Source organism: Ostrea edulis, chromosome 1 (genome assembly GCF_947568905.1).
Source record: "Ostrea edulis chromosome 1, xbOstEdul1.1, whole genome shotgun sequence".
NCBI lineage: Eukaryota > Metazoa > Mollusca > Bivalvia > Ostreida > Ostreidae > Ostrea > Ostrea edulis.
Window position 1 is genome coordinate 94273233 of NC_079164.1, and position 27553 is coordinate 94300785.

At 36.3% G+C, this 27553-nt stretch overlaps 1 protein-coding gene across 3 annotated transcripts in view; it reads left to right on the forward strand.

Annotated features, from left to right (window-relative positions):
• Nucleotides 1-6749: 6749 nt before the first annotated feature.
• LOC125673284 (sodium- and chloride-dependent glycine transporter 1-like) overlaps nucleotides 6750-27553 on the forward strand; it is a 39639-nt gene continuing 18835 nt past the window's right edge. The window contains exons 1-3 of one of the 3 annotated variants that reach the window (XM_048909811.2): nucleotides 6750-7036; nucleotides 17098-17305; nucleotides 19964-20095. In XM_048909811.2, coding sequence (XP_048765768.2) covers nucleotides 6998-7036; nucleotides 17098-17305; nucleotides 19964-20095 — 379 coding nt within the window. In that variant the 5' untranslated portion in view covers nucleotides 6750-6997. Of the gene's footprint in view, nucleotides 7037-14293; nucleotides 15881-17097; nucleotides 17306-19963; nucleotides 20096-24088; nucleotides 24317-27553 lie in introns of those variants that run through there. The other 2 variants (XM_048909820.2, XM_056166755.1) reach the window with 2 other exon arrangements.

A 27553-nucleotide genomic window follows, 5' to 3' on the forward strand; every position in this document is an offset into this window, starting at 1 on the left:
AGGTTACATATAATTAAGACCCTCTGAAAGTTAAGCATCTAATAACTTATGACATTTTATCAGAGGTACATGTAGAGTACCTTTAATAATTGTGTTAGATTGACAGCTAAATTAATTTTGGTAAAGGTAATCTTATTATAATGCATTTTATTATTCGTTTTAAACTGGAAATATAGAATATCACACTCAAATGTTGATCTCGAACCTGGGATTGACCCCAAGAGTTGATAAACATTTGGGGGGGGGGGGGGGGGGGGGGGGGCAAACATGAATATATTGCACTTGTAAATGACAACGATATTTGACTATTTCATTTCTTCAGTGGATTTGCATTACAATGTAATGGTTATGTTTCCAGCACTGTTGGCATTGGGAAACATGCTAAAATCTGCTCGGGTTTTGTAGATATATTTCATTGCTGGTCACGAAAATTGGATGATTAATTATGGACATCCTCTCCTGTGGTCCAAAATCTGTAGACGTTTCAATTAACTGAACTGCTTGGCTGAGAGGCTCGTCACATCTATCGTTGTGTTGTTCATGTACATGTATATACTATTGTCGCGATTCACCTTTGAATTAGAACGCTTTACCCGATATAGTATTGCGTTGTGTGACGACACAATTTAATGAGACGATTAAACAGTTTGAATGACATGTTTGATGTAATACAACAAGAGTTTTCATTGGCCGATTACAGCCCGCCCACTTTCTCGAGCGGATTCAGGTGATCAGATAAGATGGATGGACTAGAAAATTACTAGCTGGAGAACTGTAGCTCCCTGAAAAAAAATGTTGTGACGGAACAGAGAGCTACAAATCCACCTCTTAAATAAACCTTCGATTTATGGGGCACAAAAAGCTGCGCACGGTTGAGGCCTGATATCGGTGTGTTCTTGTGTTGCTGTCTCATAAATTCAATATTAATTAAAATGTTAACATATTTTTCTACTATACTTGTGTCCAAACATACCTTCAAATATTCATTAAAGCCACAAACGACCCGAAAACTCGCAGCTTCAAATAATTTCGTGTGTTGACGTATAGCTATGTTAGGTAGCCGGTCAATTCCAACTTTGTTGCTATTGGTATCTATTCATAAAATTGGTTGTAAGTTATGTATTCGCTCTTCATTTATCATCAACACGAATAATTAATAGAAATTAAAAAGTATAGTTTTTGTAAAGGTAAAAATAAGCTCTTGATCAACGAAAATGCTACATAAGCCCATGATGGTCCTTAACGTGTGGCAGAGATGGAGACCGACCCAGACTAATGAAAGCCGCATTGCCGTGAGTTTAGCTATTTGAATAATTATAATTTATGGAACTGGGATAATATATTATTTAAATATTTAGCTAAAATATTTGAGGGGTGTTAGTACACATCTAGACGCTATTGTGCCAATATGGAAATGAACCGGGATTCGAATTGACTGGCTACCTAACATGGCTAAGTCAACGAACGAAATCATCAAAAGCTGTGAGTTTTGGGGTCGTATGGGGCTTTAATAAATATTTGAAGGTATGTTTGGACACAAGTATATTAGGAAAATATGTTAGGATTTTTTTTATATTAAATTTATGAGACAACAACACAAGAATACAACTTTTTCTCTTTCTTCCTTTGAAGTTTGTTTCCATCTGGCCGTCATGTTTTCAAATGCCGACTATTCCCGTATAAGGAAATTTGGGCGGACTTATATATATATGGACCAATGATAGTTTCTGTTGCATTTCGCAATTGTATTACAAGCAGATTCAATTGTGTCGTCACACAACGCAATACTACATCGGCCAAAGCGTTCTAACGCAACTTCCGAGATATCAGCTCTTCTGTGATGGAGGTGGGTATATATATAATATGTCTTACGGCGTGACCGTGTTTGAGGGCGAAGCAAAAAATATTGGCATTAGTATCTATATCCAAAACAGGACAAAAAAAAAAAACAACCCGAAGTTAGCACGAGGACAGAGCTTTATCAAAGCATCCTAATTTTGGACATCATTGAACGCGGGAAATATAACGCGATACGCCGGTTTCGAGATACGTCCGAGTTATTTCCCTTCGGAGAACTCTCGTACATAGTAAGGCGCGAAAGAATTTGTTTACACGCGGGAGTGGGACAGATATTCATCACAGCGTAAGTGAATGTACTCAGTAAGTTTCTCATACGCTGTTTGATAACCCGAATTCGACTGATACACAAACTAAGTAAGTGATAAGTATTTAGGGAGTAATTAAATACATAGAATTCTTATCCTATCACGTTATTTCGCTGGTCATAAGTACCATATCCAAGATATTTCTTGCAAATATGACATTGTTTGTATGTTTCCACTTCGGTAAAACATTTCTTTCGATAGAATTTAGTATTTCCCACATTTACATATCCCACTTAGGCATTCAAAGTTCCACTAAATGCACCTCCTATACAGAAGAGTTCGTATCTCGAAACTGGCGTATTGATGTACACAGTGCATTGTGACGTCATATTCAACGTCGGTATTTAGCAAATTTACAAAAATAGTTGACATGGCACAAGATGACGTTTATATATGATTAAAAAAAAATAAGATTTACATGCTTTTACGGATTTTATGTAACATCTCAGAACGTCGTGAACTAGGGTAGACGAGATTCAAAATGGAGAAATACATGTCCACGCGCTAATATTCGAATCGACGATTGGGACCAAACTTTTCAAGTTCCATAGGTACGGTTTAATTTTTCATTATTTTTCTATATTTTCCTTTTAAATACGTATATATATGTTACCTATAGGGAGAGCTCCGCTCTCATGGCCCTTCGAGCCGTGAGAGGGCTTCGCCCTCTATTATAGACTAGCAATGTAAATAAGAATAAAAGTTATGAAAGCGTAAATTTTGTTCATATATCAGCTGTTGGTATACATTAAACTGACCATACTATGTTTTACGGCGTGACCGTGTTTGAGGGCGAAGCAAAAAGGTTTTGGCATTAGTATCTATATCCAAAACAGGACAAAAATAACCCGAAGTTAGCACGAGGACAGAGCTGTATCAAAGCATCCTAATTTTGGACATTTGATCCGCCTATATATTGAACGCGGGAAATATAAAGCAATTGATGTAAACAGTACATTGTGATGTCATATTCATACCTCTTGGCACACTGATTTTGACTGCGGATAACTCCGTTTACCTGATCAGGATATGGGGCTCACGGCGGGTGTGACCGGTCAACAGGGGATGCTTACTCCTCCTAGGCACCTGATCCCACCTCTGGTGTGTCCAGGGGTCCGTGTTTGCCCAACTATCTATTTTGTATTGCTTGTAGGAGTTATGAGATTGATCACTGTTCGTTATCTTCACCTTGCATTCAGCGTCGTTATTTAGCAAATTTACAAACATGGCGTTTGAACCACAACAAAAAACATGGCGTTAATCGTGGAGTGATTATATATGATCAAGAAAATAAGATTTACATGCTTTTATGGATTTTATGTCTAACATCTCAGAACGACGTGAACTAGGGTAGACGAGATTCAAAATGGAGGAATACATGTCCACGCGCTAATATTCGAATCGACGCCATTAGTACCAAACTTTTCAAGTTCGTTAGGTATGGTTTAATTTTTCATTATTTTCCTTTAAAACATGTATATACGTGTTACCTATAGGGAGAGCTCCGCTCTCACGGCCCTTCGGGCCGTGAGAGGGCTTCGCCCTCTATCAAGAATAATATTTGTTTGAATTCGGCCATCAAATCAAAATATGAAATAATTTTTATTTCCTTGACTGCAAGAGTGATACTTTAATCAAAGAAAGATGGTGATTATCGATTTTTGTTTGAGATGGAGAAAACCAAATCTTCTGTCAAAAACAGCTTCATAAAATCTGCTGTTCTCGAAATAATCGGACCCCATATCTGAAAGGAAATTGCAAATAAAATCGGTATTGGCCATCATACCTTATTTGTCAGCATTTAAAACACTTTTCATACCTTTTAATTAGAAACAGAATGTTTTCCCTCTTTTTTTGTATGCATGTTAATGCAATGATAAACAGTAAAATGGCACATGCATATCAGTGTACCATAACGCCACGATTCCATTTGTGAATGTATTATTTGGATTTATTTCAATGTTAATAAAATGTATATGGAATTACAAAAATGTAACCCTATATTCAACCTCAAAGAGTAATACCAACTGAATGCTATGCTGTTGCTCCGAATGAAATGCCACAGTTCTTGGATCAGGTGTCCATGTGTCCTCCACATCAGCATCCTTCCCATGCAGGTATGGATTTGCCAGTAGACTGTCACTAGCGGACGATACCTGGGAATTTCCCACTAAAGATTGGAATGTCAATGCCCTTTTTAAAGATGATAAAATACAACTAAGAATTATTCGTTTATGTTTTAAAGCAAAATGTAAGCTTCATGGTAGTAAAGGAGTTTCGCACGAAAGTACTGGTCTTTCTTTAAAGATAGAGATGTCCTATATTTGAAGTGCCATTTGGTAAGGGATTACATACATGTTTTGCAATGAATGGAATAATTTATTATACATTGCGAGTGTAGCAGAGTGTGTAATGAAAAAAAAAGATATGCATCATGTAGGTGTCAGCATTATGCCTAGCATATACACGGGGGCAAATATTGGGGGGGGGGGGGGGGGGGGGGGTCAGGTTAAAACATACAGGGTACAGCGAAAATATTGTAACTCTGAGGAAAATTGAATGGTCCCAGATTTAAAGTAGAATTGAATTGGTTCTTCAGTATACATGTACTTAGTTCCTAAATCCCCTTGCATGGTACATGTAATCTGATGGGGTGTGGATTTAGTCAAAATTAGACAAAATCTAGGCAAGAAGGTGGCGAATGACCATCAGCTCATATCGCACCCACACCAGCACGTATGGATCACGGTCATAAGCTACTAACACCGTATACAATGTGACATTGGAGGAGTCGTCACTGATGTGGAGCATGATGGCTCGGCTCCGAAGCGGAGAAAACGCAGTATCACCGAGTATGAGATCGGTTTTCTCATAAACTACACCATATTTCTGCAAACATCATATTGCATAGAGTGTGGTAAATATATTTTGATCATTCAAATTTGTCACCGAATTTCAGAAACCCGTACTTACCTCAAACACTTCGTTCGCGTTTCACGAATAGGTCTACAAAGTTGAAATTGTTGATTTAAACCCATATTTCTCGGTCATTTCATCTCTCTGCCTACTTGATTTGTTTGATATAGAGTATGTATATCCCGATACCATGATTGTTGATGATTATATCGCCCTTTTACATACTTAAATTTCACATGTAATTTGCACAAAATCTTACCAATTTGTAATGTGTCGCATGAGGGCTCCAAATATGGCATGCCGCGAGGAGTAGACTACATATATTTTACTGTATAGCGAGGCTTTGAAGCTTGACCTTTGGGGAAGGGTTCCATCCTATTTATACTTTAATTCTACCGTCGGAATCCAAGAATCGAATTCAGAAGGCCAGTTAGGAGGAGGAGGAGGAGGAGGAGACATTTTTCATAAATGATCAAGATAAATAAGTGCATTCTTTTCACAATGCTGTCACACAAGTTATACAAGAATGAGTAGGATGAATTTTCGCCATCCCTTGGTGTGTCCCCATAATAACTCTCGTCCTCCTCCAGCAGGTGATCAAACTCGTAGATGTGCGGGATATAGCTTTATCATCATTCATTTCCTTTTTGATACTGTATACAGTATAATATTCGCCCCGTTTTATTTCCGCCCTTGTTGTCAGTTGGCGAATTTAAGTCTGGGTGAATTTTTTTTTCTGTTATGAAAGGTGAAGATTAACGAACAGTGATCAATCTCATATATCTCCTATAAGCAATACAAAATAGATAGTGGGGCAAACACTCTTTTAACACAACTGTGTCTGGTCGAATTTAAAACGGAGCAAAAATCCGTCAGCAATTGAAGAAAGGCGAAAATAACACGGGGCGAAAATAACCCTGCATACAGTAGTGTGTTGCAGTTTGCTTCTACCCAACTGAATATACAAATCATCAAGATTTCTTGAGAAGTAAGTATCTGTCTTTGGGTGACATCATTTCGATGGCGTCTTCTCTAACTTCTTTCTTGGAGAGTTCGTAATTTTCCTCCATAAGTGGGTCAGCTTTTTCATTGAACGGAGGTTGATTTTTCTCCATTCATCATTCACTAGATATAATTAAATCAAACTTTGTCATTGACGTCAGACATTTGAGTCGTTTTCATGCGTATTTTCGTCCATTGGACAGTCATGTTTGACACGTCACTGTAAATCGTACATGGTTCCAAATGGTTCCACATTCGGAGCACGACGGGAATCTCTCGTCATCATGTGTTTTTCTCGTATTTAGTCGAGATGGCTAAATTTCAAAATCATGGGGAGGGGGGGGGGGGGTCCAAATGATTTTTGTTGATAATTCAGTAATGTCATCGTCGGATCATATTGAGGTTGATCCTGCATTGGTTGCTGATAGATCGTCTCCTCACTTTGACCCCTTGACCATCGGTATTCCGGAGACGTGCTCACTTGTTGACTATCTACAGTCAAATGGTGACCAGAGTACTATCGGGCTCTTATATTGGATTATATACAAATACTGTGCATATACATATATAGGGCCTTCGCTGTACAAGTAAAGAAAGAAGTGATTACATAACACATAGTTACATGCAAATACAGTGAACTGGAAATAAATAAATATCAATAATATATGAACATATGGGGGGGTGGGGGGGGGAAATCATTAAAATATATGGAACTATGTACAACTGACTAATTCATTTTGATCGGACTAGAATATGGGTCGTGTTCATGCATCTGCCAGTGATGCCTGTGCAGATCGGAATCGGGATTTCGAAAACTACAAAACTGTCTGCAGCCTGCATTGAACAAATTCGGGAAAATAAAGTGTTTTGCAAGCCGTGAATGCCACACTTTTTAGGAGGCTTAGAAATTGAAGATGGGAGGATTTAGAACTGACCATGTGCTCAAAATCAAGGTTATTGGTGTTTTAACGTTTTAAAATCATACTGTCAGAATGCGTAATGTTATAAAAAAAAATATACCGGCATCTTAAGCTTACCGGCACTGCGTGCTGCATAAATTTGAAATGAATCTAAATAGCAACTGCAGAGATAATGTTTAGTGATATCTGTAGTTTTACAATTGATCAAGATTCTGTCTGTGATTGAATTCGTATGATATTTATAGTTTTCTGTGCTTGTTATTTCTCTCTCTTTTTTTTTTTCTTTTCTTTTCTTTTTTTTTTTAATTATCATTGATTTTTGTGGGGGTGGGTTAGTTGTATCATTTTGTTGTCTGAAATTATTTCACTGCAAATATGAAGTTTCAAACTATGTAAAAATGTTACTCTGTTTACTAATTCTCTGTCGAAAGATTGACATGCATGCATAATGAACTTTGGACTCTTGGCCCTTCAAAATTTAAAATCATTTGTATTGTGCAATTCATTTACCAAAGCTATTTTGTCAACAAATGCTTGCAGAACTTTGTGTATTGTGTGAAATTTCTACTCTGTAATGCCCATCAAAATGTTCCTAGTTAAAAAGATACCTGAATATTATAACTAATAATAATTGTTTATTCACCAATCAAGGGGGGGGGGGGGGGGGGGAGGGGGGAGGGCACATGTACAGGTTAACAGCGCAATTAATTATAACAATGAAAAACAATTATTCAGAAGTACTAATACTGTCAGAGTATATATATATTGTAACGTTTCCGGGTTCATTTTGGGATTCGGCTATTCTACCTGAATAGATCAGCAAAACATATTTCTCAATCACAGATTTAAATTACAAGTATTTACATAATAATCACTTCGTTTCTCTGTAGCGCACGCACTTATCAGGGCCTTAAGCGTATGCGCTTTTCAAGGACTAAAGCGCTCTAGCTTCACTTCAGTTTACAAGCCAGCTAAACAGTATATATTTATATACTCAGAGTCTCGAAAGCCTATTTCAGGCATGTAAGACTTTATTCAGTTTATACTTACAAAACCTTATCCTTTCCTGGCTATCTTTCACCCCAGCCGTCAGACACAGAATGCTCATCATCCCGATCGTCTCGGTTTATATAGTATCCAGGTATCACGTGACCTCCGAGAACCTAAGGGAATGGCGAATGTGAAACCGGAAGTTATCACAACGTCACTACAGGGAACGAAGGGATATTTTGATCTCGATTACGACTTTGCTTCAATATATATACATACAAAGCTTTTACTGTAAATGTATTACATTTGGCTGTGTATTCTATTTAGCGCCTTTGGCGGAACGCAGCTTCCGCTAAATCAAGTACATCGCTAAATGCCATCCGTAAATCTAGATGTTTAAAGTAATTCAGGAGTGCGCTAAATCAAATCTACGCTAACTTGTTGAAAAAACGATTTCCGCCAAATATCGTACACGCCAATTATAATACGTTTACAGTATGTAATGAATGGGAATTTAATGGACAGATTGCATTTGTTATTTCAACAACTTTTTGTTTGTAATGTATTATGTAAATGTAACAAATTCTTGTTCTTTAGAATCCAGTAGATCCTCTATTTCTTGGAATCAAGCAATATTTTCTATAGTCACTTGCTAAATGTTTTGTTGAAAACAAACAATTTTAAGTAGAGATTGTTTTTATGAAAAACAAATGTCTCCCCAGCTCCCCAAATTGAAAGTGCACCAAATGAAACCTCCTCCCCTTAAGGTACTGCATGGTATGGAGGAGAAAGCATGAGCAGGAACATAGACATTATGAACTCCGATAAGCCACATAGGAGAAGTGTTCACAAACTATTTTACACTCTCTACCCCTTCAGATCCGCTATAACATTAAGGAAAACAATTATATCCTCCTGTCCCTACAATATGTATATCTGCAAATGGCATTGAAGTATTATTTTACACTCTCTACCCCTTCAGATCCGCTATAACATTAAGGAAAACAATTATATCCTCCTGTCCCTACAATATGTATATCTGCAAATGGCATTGAAGTATTTTACAAAGTCCCAAGTCTATTTGAAAAGCCATATAGGAGGAGAAGTGTTTACAAGCTATTTTAACATCCTCCACCCTTCTTAGATCCACTATAACTTTTAGGAAAATTATTGGATCCTCCTGTGCTGACAATATGCACATCTTCAAATGTCAATGAAGCATTATACAAAGTTTCAAGTCTATCCGATAAGCCATATAGGAGGAGAAGCATTCACAAGATATTACCTTGTTTTTGGATATAATGGATTGTTTTCCACTAAAAAGATTAACATGAACAACAAAATGCGAATGGATATTTTTACTTCCTATTTTATTTAATAGGTTTCTGAGCTATATTATTGTAACAGGAAAGGAGAAAATGCAATGGACCAGACCAGGATTCAAACCCAGTTCCCCTGAATCTCTAGTCAGGTGCTCTACCAACTGAGCTTTGTGGCCACCGTCGATTGGACTCGGCTGACATTATTAAAGCCCTAGTGAGCCTTTTGTCTGATGCTGTCCATCCTTTCCCCAAATTTTACACATTTTTTATTTTATTTTCCAGAAGCACAGGGCTAATTTCAGCCAAACTCGCCATAAAACAGGCTTTGGTAAAGGGGATTCAAAATTATTCAAATGAGAGAGTCACCTTTTTCAAAGGCGAGATAATCAAGAAATAGTTAAATTATGGTGACATCTTTCAAAAAGCAACTCATGTGAAAACTTTCTTATAAAAGAATGTAGATTCAAAATTGATAAAATCATGGACCCTGGTGGTACAATGCGGCCTCAATGGGGATGTTAGGCCAACAATAGGGATAAAAAATTTACATGGAAATATGTCGATACATGAAATCTTTTAAAATCCTCTTCTCGGGAACCACTGGTCATGATTAGTCACATATGATCAAATCATGGACATTGGGTCTTATATATATATATATATATATATATATATATATGGTCTTATATATATATATATATATATATATATATATATAACACATAACACACACACACACAGATATATAGATATAGATATATATATATATATATATATATATAAGACCCAATGTCCATGATTTGATCGTATGTGAATCTGCACTACAGATATATATATATATATATATCTGTGTGTGTGTGTGTAGGAAATTTTAACAAAAAGTTCTTTTCAATTGCAGCAGTGCGATACAATAAAACATATTTAAAATATGCAAACTTTCCCAAACTAATAAAAGCATATACAATGTATTGTCAAATACACATTTGAAACGTTGACAAAATTCCAAGGTTCAAAATGTGTCTATTTTAGGTTAGTGGAACAATTTAGATCACCATGTGAATGCTCTGACAGATGCACACAGCGCTCGCTCGATATATTGCCAACTTCTGTTCAAGACCGATTTGAGCAATAAAGCGAGGGTGGCAGTATAACAAATTCACCGTTACAGACAATTCACTGAGCAGTCAAAAGAAATACAATTCAGTATTAAAATTTATTTGGGCTCCATTCTGTACAAACATTTAAATAATCTTGAGTTTAATTCAGCAATTATTTGTAATTAACCCGATTACCTGAATACCTTGTACCTTTGTCATCCCTTTGCCTGTCTGTCCCACTTGGTTTTCAGCACTTTTTAGCTCACCTGAGCTGATCATAACTTTCTGTTGTCTGTCTTTGGCGTCACAAAATTTCCATTTTCATCTTCTTCTCCAGAACCACTGGGTCAATTTCAATCAAACTTTATACAAATCATCCTTGGGTGTGAAGGGGATTCAATTTTGTTCAAATGAAGGGCCATGCCACCTTCCAAGGGGAAATAATCACAAAAATGCAAGAATAGGGTGGGGTCATTTAACAATCTTTAACTCAAGAACCACTTAACCAGAAAAGTACAAATTTACATAAAAGCTTCCTGACATAGTGCAAATTCAAATTTATTAAAATCATAGCCCCTGGGGGTAGGATGGGGCCACAATAGGTGATCAAAGTTTTACATATGAATATATAGGAAAAATCTTTTTAAATTCTTCTTCTCAAGAAGCACTGAGCCAGAAAGTTGAAATTTACATGAAAGCTTCCTTACACAGTGCAGATTAAAGTTTGTTAAAATCATAACCCCTTGGGGTAGGTTGGGGCCACAATAGGGGCTTTAAGTTTTACATTGAATATATAGGGAAAATCTTTAAACATCTTCTCAAGAACCACTAGGCCAGAAAACTTCAAATTTACATGAAAGCTTCCTGACATAGAGTAGATCCAAGTTTGTGCAATTCATGTTCCCAGGGGCTAGGATGGGCCACAGTAGGGAATCAAAATGTTACAGTGTATTTGCTGATATATAGGGAAAATCTTTTATTGAAGCTAGGACTTGTATATACATTTTTTACAGCAAGACCCTTCATTTGATGCAATGATTTGTGACCTTGACCTGGAAGTTTTACATACTTTTTAAAAAAAAAATCTGATCTATACAATACTGAACTATTTAAGGTAGATCTTTCATATCTTGTATTATATATATCTTATGGCAATTAAGATCTTTCATTTCCTATCATGACCTTTGACCTTGTGACCTTAGATTGGACCTACTTTTTAAATCTCTGATCTATTCAATATCTCCTGAACTATTTAAGATAGCTATAGATCTTTATATTTTGTATATAGATTTCTGATGGCAAGACCTTTTATTTCATACTATGAATATAGGATACTGTAGCAGAGGAGAGAAAAATCTTAGGAACAATTGAGTTTCAAACCCAGTACCTTTGCAGAAACTACTAGTTAAGTGATCTGACCACTCGGGCCAATACACAAAGTATTATAGTGTTACTACAATACAAAATCTAAACCTATATCAGAAACTCTTCATATCGTGGAGAGGAAAAAATAATTTTAGAGAAAATGTCAGCATCATGTTTGTCCTTGACAATTTCACAGGAAAATTCTTATTGTCAAGTTAATTCTGAATACAATTAAATAGTTTCTAGTGTTTGGGACATCTCATTTTCTTTTAAACATGTTATTTTCTATTGAGCCATGTATATGTAAACAAAAATATGGCACGAGCCTTGTTTACATTTCAAAGAATTGCGAGTGCTGTATCTCGCTTGTAAGTCAACAACTGATATTCAAATTTTGATTGACCATTAGAAATACTTTAGTTAAGCATTGCAAACAATAAAAATGGAAAAATAAAATTTGAAAATTTTCAGCTCAAGTCATGTCCATGCCCCTGTAAGAGTATGAGTATGGATATGCTACCTAATATGGCTACTGTGGAATCATTAGAATTCGTGGTCGCTCAATTTTCGTGGAATTCATGGGTACCCCTCACCCACGAATTTACATCCTCAACGAATATACAATATTATATATATATATATATATATATATATATATATACACACACACACACACACACAATACATATTACAAATATATAAATCCACGAAATTAAAAATTCAGCAATCCATGAAAATTGGCCCCCACGAATTTAAATGATTCTACAGTATGTCAACAAACAAAATCCTTTGAAGCTGTGAGTTTAAGGGTCGAATGGAGCTTTACCATTAGGTCACAAATGGGGAGAAAAAGGTTTCTCAATGACATCTTATAGATCAGTGACTCAGATGAAAATTGATGTTTTAGTGATAGCTGAAGGCAGTATCTAAAATTGTTACTGAAAAAGTGATATTTTAGTGGTTGTGATTCTGTTTGAGTAATAGACTGCATTATGTAAATGAATGACTCAAGTTGTCATGGGTGCTATACACATCTAGTTTAGTGTAGTACAAGAGACACGTCATCTAGTTGAATTTCTCATTGTGCAATGTTCAGGTGAGTGTGAAGGCCCATGATCTCTTGTTGGAGATGGATGTCAGTGTATGATATGGAACAGCTGAACATTCTGCTAGATGAAGAAAGCACATGCCCATTATTGTCAAAGCAGATCAGAAGTAAGCACAACACAGCCCTCATACTGTAGAGCTAGCGATACCTTGTGCATGTAGTATTATACAAATCAAGGTTTACACCAAGCAGTTGCACTTCATACTGACACAAACATGTGTCTCTGTCAATCTAACTGAAAATCTGTTTAAACCTTATGTATTTTTGTCCAGAAAGGAATATGACTACGTACCAATGACTTATTTACAGCATAGAAAGATTGATTACAAGTAGGACTGTATCATGGGATAGCATTTCACAGTGCTTAATGTTGATAGGGTGAACGGTAATTGTATAAGACGCAGCCCTCCACAGCAGGGAATGTCCTACCGTAAAATCGTCTAACCGGGTAAAGCACAGTGAAAGTGAAATGTCGTCTGACTGATGGACATGTCCGGTAATTTGACTCTCGGTCCGGTAAACTTCGTTATATTTTTGGTCTGAATGTCTGGTGACTTTCTGGCACCGGTTTCGGAAACTACGTTTCAACTTTCAGTTCCGTTTAAGGCCAAAATAAAAAAAATATGTTTGTTTCAGGTCGCCCGACCGACCCTAAATATATCCACTGACCCTTTTTTCCCCCACAAATATTAAAAATGATAGCTAAATATCTTAAGATATATACCATCTCATAAACATAATTAATTTGGATGCGTAAAACATCGTAAAAATGTATCATTTTTGTAGAAATGTCTCATCAGGACATTACACTAAATATCAGGACATTATACCCCTCGGGTTTGAAAATGATGAATTATTATGTTAAAATGCATATATTTTTAAAAAAATTAGTATTTTATGAAAGGAAAACGTATATTTAATTAGATCAAATCTTAAAATAACATATTTTTAAAATATGCTTTAGTGTAAATGGAATTATTGCCCATCAGGTTAATCAGGACATTACACTTATCAGGTCATTACACCGACCCACTGACAACAACAATGGTGGCACATCTTTTAGAAGCTGCTTCGGTGTTGGCAATAATTATTGCCAACACCGAAGCAGCTTCTAAAAGATGTGCCACCATTGTTGTTGTCAGTGGGTCGGTGTAATGACCTGATAAGTGTAATGTCCTGATTAACCTGATGGGCAATAATTCTATTTACACTAAATGTTACATAAATGAATGCATCAGAACCCCATAGATATTATGACAACTGTCTTGCACAAATCGATATTAAGCGTCCTACTCAAGGCGCATCACCCGTAGCTGCATCTTCGCAAGCCAAGTGTCCGATTCGCTTACTCTAGCGAATCGGACACTTGGCTTGCGAAGATGCCGTAGCTGCAGAACTGTAGCTCTCTTAAAAAATATTTTGACATATAACAAACAAATGACAATCAACCAGTCACAGACTGACGGGCATATGTTAATTTCGAGCCCTGCAATGTTCATGAATAAATACATGTTGAAAAGTGTGCAGAACTATTGTGCATAATTTGTACCACCTTTAAAAAATTGTACGGTTTCTGCTCTGTATTTGATGTCTGACAACTTTCATATATGCCAAGACATTTATTGTAAATGTATATATATCAAAACTCAATCACATACTGTGTATTTTGTCAATTAAACATTGTGCTCTGAACCCATTTTCTATCTATTAAACACATATTGTATAACAACATTAACTATCATATTTTCATTGATTTGAAGGCACATATTTATTTATTTTTTTAAAAATATTAAAAAATAAAAATAAAAAACCTACCTACTGACCCTTTTTAAAAATCAGAGGCGACCTGAAAAACCTTCTCTTTTTTTGGCCTAATATAAAAATACTACTACTTTTTTTCGGTCTGGCAAAATGTGATTCGGTCTGGTAATGTTCCTGTGTTTACCAGACCAAATGTCCCATAAAACATTTCAACATTTCGCAATCACTGAAAGCAAAGTAGAAAGTCTTATGTTCAATTTACATATTCATGAATGTGAGTGCAAAGGTAAAAAATTGTTCAAGTCAATTAACTAAAGACTGCATAGGTATTATATTCGACTTTTAATTACCATCACAGATGCAGCAGGACTTAAATAGTTTTAATCTTCTATCTTCAAACATTAACTTCAGTAAGTTTTGAAATTTATGGTGGTTTAATTAGGAAACCCCAGAGATATAAACTGAAAATGAAAAATTCCAGAGAGAAATTTACAGAAATTATAGTATTGATAGAAAATATTTCATACTTTTATGGTAGGTGTATTATGAATTGTTTGAGCAGAGTCCTCATACCTTAGTGTACTGTCTGGTGTGCTGAATGGTCACATTGCAGTATCATATGATTTCATGTAATAGATAAGATAAGATAAGTTTATTCCAATTTTGGGCCCAGAGGGCATAACAGTAAGACAGTTTATAAAGAAGGAAATTCAAAAAAAGAAAGAAAGTTTACAACATTAACTACAGGTTACATAGACTGCAAACTGCATGTGGATGCAGCATGTTGGGGAAACAAGTACATACATATATGAATTGCTAATCATGTGTATACACAAGTAAATGGACAGTATCAGTATTATACCAACATATGAATAATAAACTATAATGATTTTTGTAATATTGTGGGGCCTGTCCTACAAAAACAAGTTGGCAGTGTTTCATAGAAATAGGGATGTGCCAGTCTGGATTATCAAATCATCATTGTGTGGAGTTGCTGGCAATAATTTTGTGAAGGATATGAGAATATTTTTTTGTGTGTCAGTAACCAGGAGATAAAGGGGGTCACATGTCTTAATTATGTAAGATATTGCAGACTCTCCCAGCCAGTGTGAACTGATCACTGTGCGAGTGAGGTAGGGGTAAAAGCGAACTAGGAAAATTCCCAAGTCAGTCATTACATTTCTCATTTTTATTGAAAGGAATTGCGTGTTACTAGACCAAACTAGAAATCCAGGTAACCATTATTTTAGCAAATTGAAATGAGTGTGTTTTTTATAGGTTTTGTTTTTGTCAGTATCATTGTTTTCATAAACGTTGTACCTTTTTTCAGAGAATATATTGCTAGCTTCATTTTTTTTTTCATTGTATGAATTTAGAATGAAAAGGCATACAAGCATGTTTCTTTTGATACTCAAAGGAAAAGAAAACAAACTCCAACCTCCAACCCCCAAAAATAAAAACAATGAATTATGGTTGATTTATTAGAATATACAAATTAAATATATGCATTTACATATCTCTTATTTCTATCAGATGTAAAACTGTTGACATTAGCATTTCCATGTGTTATCAAAACAGTATGTACATTGTATTCCTATGTTGGGTGATTTAAAAAAAAAAATGGAAATAGAAAAAAGATATATTGAGTGCTGCTCACCACTGCTCCAGTTTGCTTTCATTGGAGATTGAAGTTCAGATTGTCAGAATGGGTCTGGTTTATGTAAGTTCAACAGTGTGCACAGGGCATGCAAGTCAGAGCTCTGAGAGTAAAATTGGAGCATTGACATATTCTTATTGCGGGGACATGGAGTAATGTATTTGACTTCTGTATTAACAAGATTCAGTTAAAAGAATATATTTATATTGTATTGCATAGTTTATGTGATATGATCGAGCACTCAGTAAATCCCAAAGTTGTATAGTTACTTAGTCCCTGTATCAAGGTCATGTACAGAGTAAGTGTCTCATTTGTTACTTTTAATTACATGCGTGTTAATTAGTTCTGGAATCATCAAGATAAATGAATGTACATTATCATTTGTAGCCTTTCTGACTTTGAGATAATTTTACATTATTGCAAAAACTGCATGGCCCTTTTTACAGAAATCTTACTTCACACAATTAAGATAGAAATGTTGTCTCCTGCCCTCTACTCAACTAAGTGCCACTATGCTTTGATTAAGGTTGCTATTGCCTATGTGTTACTTATTTGCTCATTCAGAAATATATGAGCAAAGACATATAAAGGAATTATTGTGTTTCAAAATATTCTTCTTCATCGTAAGATTTGAGTGAAAAGGATGACTGAACTTTACCTCTGTATTGTACAGATGACTGAACTTTACCTCTGTAATGTACAGATGACTGAACCTTACCTCTGTATTGTACAGATGACTGAACCTTACCTCTGTATTGTACAGATGACTGAACTTTCCTCTGCATATTGTACAGATGCGGAAGACTGACGGTGAGGCGAAGTTGCCTTCCATGGAGCTGCTGAATGGAGGGAAGACTGAAGAAGGTGATGACTCATCACAGGAGGACTACCAGCGGGGTACTTGGAGCCACAAGCTAGACTTCCTGTTGTCTGTGATTGGCTACTCAGTGGGCGTGTCTAACATCTGGAGGTTTCCGTACTTGTGTATCAGGAATGGGGGAGGTACTTTAGTATTTAAAACTTGTTCTGCTGTTAACACTGCATAATCAGCTTGTGTCGGGATGTCATAAATGGGCATGGGAATTGAAAAAGAAATTCAATGTAGGACAGCCAACTGTCTCTGCTTACTGCCAACTATGTTATAGCTGAAATAGACATATGTAACTGTGTGATAGCTGATAGCTAAAAATAGACATATGTAACTGTGATAGCTAAATATAGACATGTGTAACTATGTGATAGCTAAAAATAGACATGTGTAACTGTGATAACTAAAAATGGACATATGTTAACTGTGTGATAGCTAAAAATAGACATACAGTATTATGTAACTGTGTGATGGCTGATAGCTAAAAATAGACATATTTAACTGTGATAGCTAAAAATAGACATATGTAACTGTGTGATAGCTAAAAATAGACATATGTAACTGTGTGATAGCTAAAAATAGGTATGTGTAACTGATGCAACAGCACTGCATGAAAGTGCAGATGTATGGCAATATTGAATACCTGTGATGGAGAACTTCTTTATACTTTACTTTACAATAACGGTCACAAGATTTTAAGAAAAATTGTTTGGTAAATATTTTTTCTCAAACTTTATGGCCAACAGTGATGATATTTCAAAACAATGCTTTTTTGATTTTATATGCTATATGGAGGGTGTCCCATAATAATAATTCTGTCAGCACTTTTTATGGCAAGAAATAATTGAAGTTTCCTCGGGTAGATTTTCATAAATCTTATATGTAATGATTCGATTAGGCAGAGCTTTGTCATTATGGAGTTATGGGACATGGAATTTTCAATATTAAGAAGCTATAATCACTTTCTATGACATTTAATAACTTGAAATTACTTTAGAAGATTTTCATAGAATTTGAAATGAGTGTTCTGACTGGGAAGAGAAGAACCCTTTAGATTTTCAGATTTATTGACTTTGTATTTATGGAGTTATGGGACTTCGAATTTTTTAGCATTGATAAGATTATAGCACTTTTTGGCTTAATTTGGAATACTTTGAGGTGATTCGAGAAGATTTTCATAAATTTTATACGTAATACTTGGATTAGGCGGAGGAAGACTCCTTTCAATTTTCAGATTTCCTTTCATCAGCACTTTATATGGCGCTCAGTAACTGAAGTTTTCTTGGGAAGGCTTTCATCTGTCCGTCCGTTAGGCACCATTACAGTGCCCTTTCTGATTTGTCAGTTTTTTAGTTTGTAAGTTTAAAAACCTTTCGAAATTTTATACAGTAATCATAATTTTGCCATATTTATACCCCCCGCAACAAGTTGTGGGGGGGGGGGGGAGGTATACTGGAATCGGGTTGTCTGTCTGTCTGTCCGTCCGTCCGTCCGTCTGTAGACACAATGGTTTCCGGGCTCTAAAGCATTATCCTTTCCACCTACCGTCACCATATCATATATATGGACTACCCATGGGATGAAGATGTTCCCTATCGATTTTGGGGTCAAAAGGTCAAAGGTCAAGTGCACTGGACATTGAAGTAGCAATATGGTTTCCGGGCTCTAAAGCGTTATCCTTTCTACCTACAGGCACCATATCATGCATATGGACTACCCATGGGATGAAGATGTTCCCATATCGATTTTGGGGTCAAAAGGTCAAAGGTCACGCGCACTGGACATCGAAGTAGCAATATGGTTTCCATTTAAATTCTTTAATGGCTTTTTTCATCGCATGGAGATGCTGTGTTCCTAGATACCTTTTGGATCATAATACTGAAGTTTTACCTATTACCAACACCCTTTGGGAGATTGGGGTAAGCGGGGGGGGGGGGGGGGGGGGGTATTCTTAGTGAGCATTGCTCACAGTACCTCTTGTTTCATACTGTAGTGCTACATGTATACCTTTAAAATATCTGTATTATCTATAATGTTGAATTGATTTAAATGATTTTGAGTATCCAATGCTAGTCTTTAGGGAGCTTCCTTCCCCTCCCTAAGGCTGAATCTGATTGGCACACTTTGCCTCACTCACCGCCTGGATTCCATGAATATGGCAGGCAGTAGAAGTTAACAGTTGTCAATGGCAGGTGCCTCTCTTAGGCGGAAGAAGGGTTTTGTAGATATGTTGAATTAGCCAATTGTGTATTTTCAGCCAGAAATGATTATTTTTATTCACTGGTCACTTTGGCTACCAACTTAGATTTTAATGGTTTTTAAACAATTTGTTGTGACTGGATAACTGAACAGGTTTCAACAAAAAGCTTTCATATTTGATACAAATGTAGTTGATCATTAAAGGAAGACACCCATAGATGTTTTGTTCAGAAGCCAAAAGTCAAGGTTACTACAGACCTTCCCATTAAATTTACTACACTTAAATTTTGTACAAAGCTAGGTATTTGATTGCATTTGGAAACAGAAGTGCAGATTTGGCAAAAGAACATTATCACCTTTTCTGTTGTTACAAATATTAATGAATTCATTGTCATTAGCACTAGTCCAGGTAATAAATCAAGCTCCTGGCAGGGCTCTTCTTGAGTGGGTCATTTTCCTAGTTACAAAAGTTTTATTAAACATGATGATAGTATGAACATTTTTAAAGTTAAAGTTCTTTGCATGTATTGAATTTCTCCTGACAGGTGCCTTCCTGATCCCATTCTTTACATGTATTGATCTTCTCCTGACAGGTGCCTTCCTGATCCCGTTTTTCTTTTTCCTGGTTTTCTGTGGTATTCCTCTTTACTTCCTGGAGCTGTGTTTAGGACAGTTTTCCGGAGTCAGCTCGATATTTGTGTGGAAGCTCTGCCCATTGTTTAAAGGTAATATTACAATTCATTTGTCTGTATTATTTAAGTGAGATTGTGTATTAATTCTTGTGTGCAATGTAGTGTATTTAGTAATATGGATAAAACTAAGTTAGGGCTATTCCAGAAATAAATACGTGGGGGGGTCGGGAGGCACCTTTTGTATATACCAAGCACCCATAAAAAAAAATAAAAAATTACCCCATGACCCATCAAATTAATAAACTCATTTTACAATGACCCATCTAATAAAAAAAAAAAAAACTAACCAGACCCACCACAAAAATATTTTTAAAAATGAAAACGGTACAAATCTCGCGAGGTTTTCGGGACAAACATTCTAGTCAATGACGCGGTAATGCCTGTGCGACATTGTATCACAGTAGTTCTGAAGAAACGATGTCACATCAACAATCAAAGGCATCTATGGCGGGAATGTTGGAAAGATTGGGAGTCCAAACGATGCTATTATCATGAAATGAGTATGGATATGTTTTTCCACGAATCGTTCGTCTTCTAATGGAGCCCGTGCCCGGAGGCCTCTATATCACCATCACACCGACTGATAAATATAACGCATCGGTACCCTCGTATAAATCAACTAAGGTTTGCCTATTTTTATTAGAAAACGGAATACCTATTGGTTTCAAAATATTCCCAAAATCGATGCACTGTAAACTGAAATAATCTACAGAACAGAGTTTGCCGCCATCATGTCCAAAGGGACCCTACTAAACGCGCCTCTAATTTGAAGAGTGCCGTGCGCTGCAAAGAGCGACAACTCGAATAGTTCTATGTTACTTCCGATTTCGAAAGCAGCATTTCGAAAGCACGTTTTCAATTTTCCCTCCGACGTTTTGTAACCAACACGACAAGAGCGACAATAAAAATATTCTGAAAACTCAACACCCACGTGGCACAAAATAAAACAATAGAAACTACCCACTACCCATAATAAATATTTTTTTAACAGTCCAACCACGGACCAATTAAAATCTGAAAAAATACGACCACCCACACAAAAAAATATCATTTGCCGCCCGACCCCCCCATTTGATCATTTCTGGAACAGCCCTTACATATTTAATAGGAAATAATTGTGTTTTGAGATTACATAGGAAATAAATGTGTCATTTAGGTTACTTAGGAAAAAAAATTGTTATTTGCCACAGGGTGTATTGAGATACCGGCGATGATCTCGATATGTGTATGTGTGACTAAAAGTAAAATGACCGTCAGATTATTTGTGTGTCAGTCTTTTGATCCATGTGATGAATTCTCTTAACTTTGTAATAAGGGAAAAATAGCAGCTTGCATTTAACTCAAAGGTTACTAATACCTCAAGAGTTTGTCATGACTGTTATCCAAGGTCATGAGGACAAGATCAAGAACACTAGACTTTGAATGACTCTGTTTCATTGACATATAGTGTCTTGGGCACAAATTGTGCACCTTTGTTAGTTGACCTGTTTCTATATTCATATGAAGCAGAATTTATTCAAAAACTTATACGCGAGAAGAAAAAATCTCTTGCTGTGGCCTTCAGTTTGACGCTTAGATATATCGACGACGTTTTGTCTATTAACAATAATAACTTTCATTCATATGTTGATTCGATATATCCCTGTGAGCTCGAAATAAAAGACACCGCAGAGTCGTCCACTTCTGCTTCTTACTTAGATATTTTATTGAAAGTAGACATTAATGGCAAACTGACAACTCAACTGTATGACAAATGGGATGATTTCAGCTTCTCCATCGTCAACTTCCCATATTTATGTAGCAATATTCCATTATCACCTGCACATGGTGTTTATATCTCTCAACTGATTCGATACACAAGAGCTTGTTCTACGTATAGTCAGTTTTTGAGTCGGCTCGCAAAGCGAGATTCTCCTTGCTGTCAATGACGTGCGGATTTATCGCGGCTCACAAACTTTCTGTTTATTCTTACACCGACAGCAAATAAATCCTGCACACAAAGATCTTCAAAAAATTTTCATTTGCTTTTTTAAACAGCTTCATTAAGTTTTGAAGACATATCATACATACATGTTGACATTCTTATAACAATGTAATTTAAATGAGTCCCCTCCATACGTTTAAAGAAACTAAACATAGTGCGTATGAATACATGATGTAAGCAAATGAAGTCAATAAGTGTAGCAGGCGATTATACATTAAACATGTGACGTATGTGTGTATAAATATATCAATTACAAAAATAGATTCATAAACATGAAACAAATAACTTGTAAGTAAATATTTTATAGTAAAGAAAGTAATATCTCGCTTTCTTAGGTTGGAAAAGCATTGTAAATATTGTGTATTACGACCGATCACACTCCCCGTCGAGGCCTCTTCGAAAGTGTGTCAAAGCCTAAACCATGTGACTATTTCTGCGGGAATCTACCGGGGTGAGACGAGGAACGCATGTTCAGTTTCTTATGTTTTCGCTTTCAGACTATTCTACAGTCAGATTTAGATAATCACATTTACGGTATTTTGCCAAATATATTTAATACGCATTCCCTTTTGGGGCCTGTAAATTGTGGAAATACCATTGTTCTTGTGTACAATCGCATTTAAGTTCACGAGAAATCTTTGTGGAAATAATGCAGGTTCTCAAAAAGCATGCACTAGAATTTGTATACAGTGCAGCAAATTTGTTTTTTAAGAAAGTGGGAATCTTGTCCTTATACACACTATACATAGCAGTAGCAACAACCATGCTCGCTAGGTGGCGCGTCATGTTCTATTTTTATTATACCCCCCGCAACAAGTTGTGGGGGGGGGGTATACTGGAATCGGGTTGTCCGTCTGTCTGTCTATTCGTCCGTCTGTAGACGCAATGGTTTCCGGGCTCTAAAGCATTATCCTTTCCACCTACAGTCACCATATCATACATATGGACTACCCATGGGATGAAGATGTTCCCTATAGATTTTTGGGTCAAAGGTCACGCGCACTGGACATCGAAGTAGCAATATGGTTTCCATTTAAATTCTTTAACGGCTTTTTCATCGCATGGAGATGCTGTGTTCCTATATACCTTTTGGATCATAATACTGAAGTTTTACCTATTACCAACACCCTTTGGGAGATTGGGGTAAGTGGGGTGTATTCTTAGTGAGCATTGCTCACAGTACCTCTTGTTTCTACAGGAAAAGTGGGACGAGGTTCCACCATATTTTTTACGGGCTAGTATGGATAAACCTAGAGCCTACGAATGATGCGAAGTTGATCGTTCGGATCTAAAATAGCTATATTTAGCGTATCTCACTTGATTAGGCACATTCCAGAAAATCCCTTTGAGATTGAAGCGATTTAGCAGAGCAAGTATATGTAAACATTTACTTAACAGTGAAATACGCAACAAAAAGTGACATATTAATACATTTTATGCATGAATAAATTATACTGAGGTCAAACATGGACGATAATTGCCCGTGTTCATATAGTATTTGATTGATTTAGATATCCAAGGAAAGATAACTCCCATTATTAACGTACACACAACGTACCGGTGGTATATAATAATACAATGTTTATACATTTCTGAATGAGTGAATCTTTATTTTCATCAGAATCTTTTCCATCACACTCACAGACCAGGTCCCCATACCCCTACCAGTGTCAATCTGTGACTGATAGCAGTGCGTTATTTAATTTGAAATAGTCTAGATGAAATTCGAAATATGGTAGTGATATTTCTTCCTCACTGAATTAGCTGGATTTTTAGCATTTAAAGAAAAGTGGGGTATGGACTGGGGGGTTAAAAATGCTATTTGCCAAATTTTCAACAATATTAATTACAAGGCAAGGCAAAAGGGTCATAAGCTACAGATGATGCAATTTTCACTTGCAAGTTGCACTGCCACTAGTTACACTTAATTAGTGACTTACTTACAGATAAATAAAGTAACTTACAAATATTTTATTTATCTATCATTTCATTTCTTTTTTTTTTTTATATCATGGTTTGTACTTGAAGAGTCATTGCAATAAAGGGACATTAATTATTAGTGTTACAAAAAAATCTGATCATGCAGTTTTTAAATTTCTGAATTTTGAAAAAATTTAAAATAAATAAATAATAAACATTTCAACCATTCATTCTCAGACAGATTCTGATACCACTCAGCCCCCCGACTGGCCAGAGAGTTCTGCTTCTGTCAGTTCTGATGCAATGGAACTAGCTCAGCCCCCAGACTGGCCAGAGAGTCCACTGTTTCGGTAAATTCTGATAATGATGCAACTCAGCCCCCCCCCCCCCCCCCCCCCCCCCTCCAGCTCTACCAGAAGTTCTCGGAAAAGACTTGCTGATGTTTAATAAATCAGTTTTCCTATTAATTTTACTTTTGCTCCTGTTCATCAGTTCATTAGGCTCTGGCCCAATCTGATTAACTTTAAGATCATTGATCCGCTCCATATTCCTCTTCCTTTCCTGTATCTGTGAAGTCCAGAGGTGAGATATATTCTTTCCAAAACAACTAAGAATGTTCATGAACAATTTAGTATTAATTGTTTTCCTTTTATGTTGAATGCCTTATTTCAAGAAATAACTTTCAGGTCACTTTTTAATGTGAAATGGAACATTTTCAATTTTTGACAACCTGACGGTAGGGGTGTTTAAGACACTATACCTCATTTTCTGTAAGGAATTGGAGTAAAAGGAATTCAGATTTGGATTCAGCATACTCAAAATTGGTAAATACACCTGCTTTTTATTGTTTTGGGTAATGGTGTTTCAAGAAATAAAGTTGGGTCACTTTTTGATGCGAAATGAAACATTTTCCGTTTTGGGCAACCTGACAGTAGGGGTGTTTAAGACACTATACCTCATTTTCTATAAGAAATTGGAGTAAAAGGAATCCAGATTTGAAATCAGCATACTCAAAATTGGTAATTGCACCTGATTTTTATTGTTTTGGGTAATTTTTAAAAAATGGGTGGTGGTTGCTAATAGCAGTATTTTCCGGGAAATAATGTTAATTTCAACAAAGCACGAAAGTTTGTAGCAATAAAGTTTTAACAGACTCATTACTTTCTTTGTTTACAGTTCATATCAATTAAATAGCCGATGCGAGCGTTCAATGTTTGGTAATCAAAGCATCACCCAAGCTTCGAAAAATGACGTACCAATTTAAGGTGCGATATAACAACCCCCCTCGCCAATTATAAACATATCAATAATCAAAGCCAGTAATTTAAATGGTACTAAATGAAGAATTGAAACATAACCCTCTAAAATTTCGTTGCGTTTAGATGGGTAAGTGAATTAGTCATTTATTGCAAAAGGAAAGTTAAAACTCTTTAAGTAATTGCATATTCCGAGACCCATGAAAAATGTGCAACATGCAGAAATCTGACATAATCAAATGACAAAGGACGTGGTTAAATACGAGTGTAAATTAATAAGCATAATGCATTATTCCGATTGTAATTTTTTCTAGAATTATGGAACTCCATTACGGAAACCCATTTCAGCCATATTTCTAGATTCATGTGACTGTATATGAGATTCTGTAAACAATTACTTATGCCCCCTTTCAAAGAAGAAAGGGAGGGGGGGGGGGGGGGGGGTTGCTTTGCACTTGTCGGTCGGCAGACCACATGTTCGCTCAATATCTTGGGAACCATTCACTTGATGGTTAGGATATTTCAAATGTTGGTTGGTTATGGGTAGAAGAGGACCCCTATTGATTTTTAGGTCAAAAGGTGAAAAGTCAGTCCACTCTGGACAGAGGAATATACTGTCCGTTCAATATCTTGAGGACCCTTTGCTTGACAGACATCAAACTTGGTACACTAGTACATCCTAAGGAGTAGATGACCCCTAATGATTCTAAGGTCACATGGTTAAAGGTCAAGGGTCAAAATGGACATAGGTGTATATACTATCCACTCAATATCTCAAGAACCCTTTGCTTGACGGACATCAAACTTGGAACACTGGTACATCTTAAGAAGTAGATGACCTCTATTGATTTTGAGGTCACATGGTTAAAGATCAAGGGTCAAACTGAACATAGTAATATATTGTCTCCTATATTTCAAGAATCAGTATGTTGATTGACACCAAACATGATACACTGGTACATCCTATGGAGTAGATGACTCCTATTGATTTTAGGTCACATGGTCAAAGCCAAGGCTCAATCCATTCTAGACATAGGAAGATATTGTCCACTCAACATCTTGACTTGAATTGGTTTGGTACTCTTATCAATTAAATGATGCATGTGTATAACCCTTTTCAATTCTGCACCACATTGGGGGAGGGGGCGGGGTTTTGTATGTTTGTATTGTTTGACAAACATTTCTTGTTTTCTTTATTGTTTTGATGGTAGCATTTTATGACTAGTTGCTGAATAAACTCTCAAAATATGCATGGAGAGTCAGTACAGTAAAAACAGCGATGTTTTTTACAGATGTCAACTACATAGTCATTGTAACATTAATTAAAATTTAAGCTCAAGGAATTGATTTGCTAAACTTTTTGTTGGATGGTATCTTCTTACAACCACTGTGGTGCTTATTTGAGGGTTTTCCGTTGTGATATAAAGTACTACATGACTACATAATGATTTTCCTCCAATTCTTAGCATTTGTACGTCATGGATTGTTTAGCACAATCGTCATTTAGCAATGACTCTTTATATCCATGTTGGATCTGTACATGTAATTTAAATGGCAGCGGTCATGACTTGGTCAAATTTAGTCACTTTACACAGGAGTTTACACAGGAGTTGCATTAAAGTACAAATCCTGCTAAAAGAAGCGTGCATATGCGAACTCACACACACAATGTTCGTCATCCTTGATTACTACTATCTTGCTCCTTCAAGATTACCTATACCAGTTGACAATGAAGTGCGAGTCGACTCTCAGGCCCTTCAGGCCTTTGATTAAATCGAGGCAAGCTACTGACAAACATGGTACAGGGGTTTCCACAGTCTCGATTGAAGTCAGCATTTCACAAATTCTATGGTCGTTATAACAATCTAGTTCGTGAATACAACCTATCATTGGGTCAAATGTTGTCTGACGTGTTTCATACCGATTGTTAGGCCGTTCTTAGCACAATGATTTTGACTACAGATAACTCTGTTTATCTGATCAGGATATAGGGCTCATGGCAGGTGTAACCGATTGACAGGAGATGCTTACTCCTGTGACCTCTTAGGCACCTGATCCCACCTCTGGTGTGTCCAGGGGTCCGTGTTTGCCCAACTATCTATTTTGTATTTCCTTATAGGAGTTATGAGATTGATCACTGTTCGTTATTTTTGCCTTTCATAGTGTCCTGTGCTTTATATTAGCACTGATGTGTTTCATACAGATTGTTAGACAGTTTGTGACACACTGATTTTGATTACGGATAACTCTGTTTACCTGATCAGGATTAGGGCTCATGGCGGGTGTGACCAGTTGACAGGGGATGCTTACTCCTGTGACCTCTTAGGCACC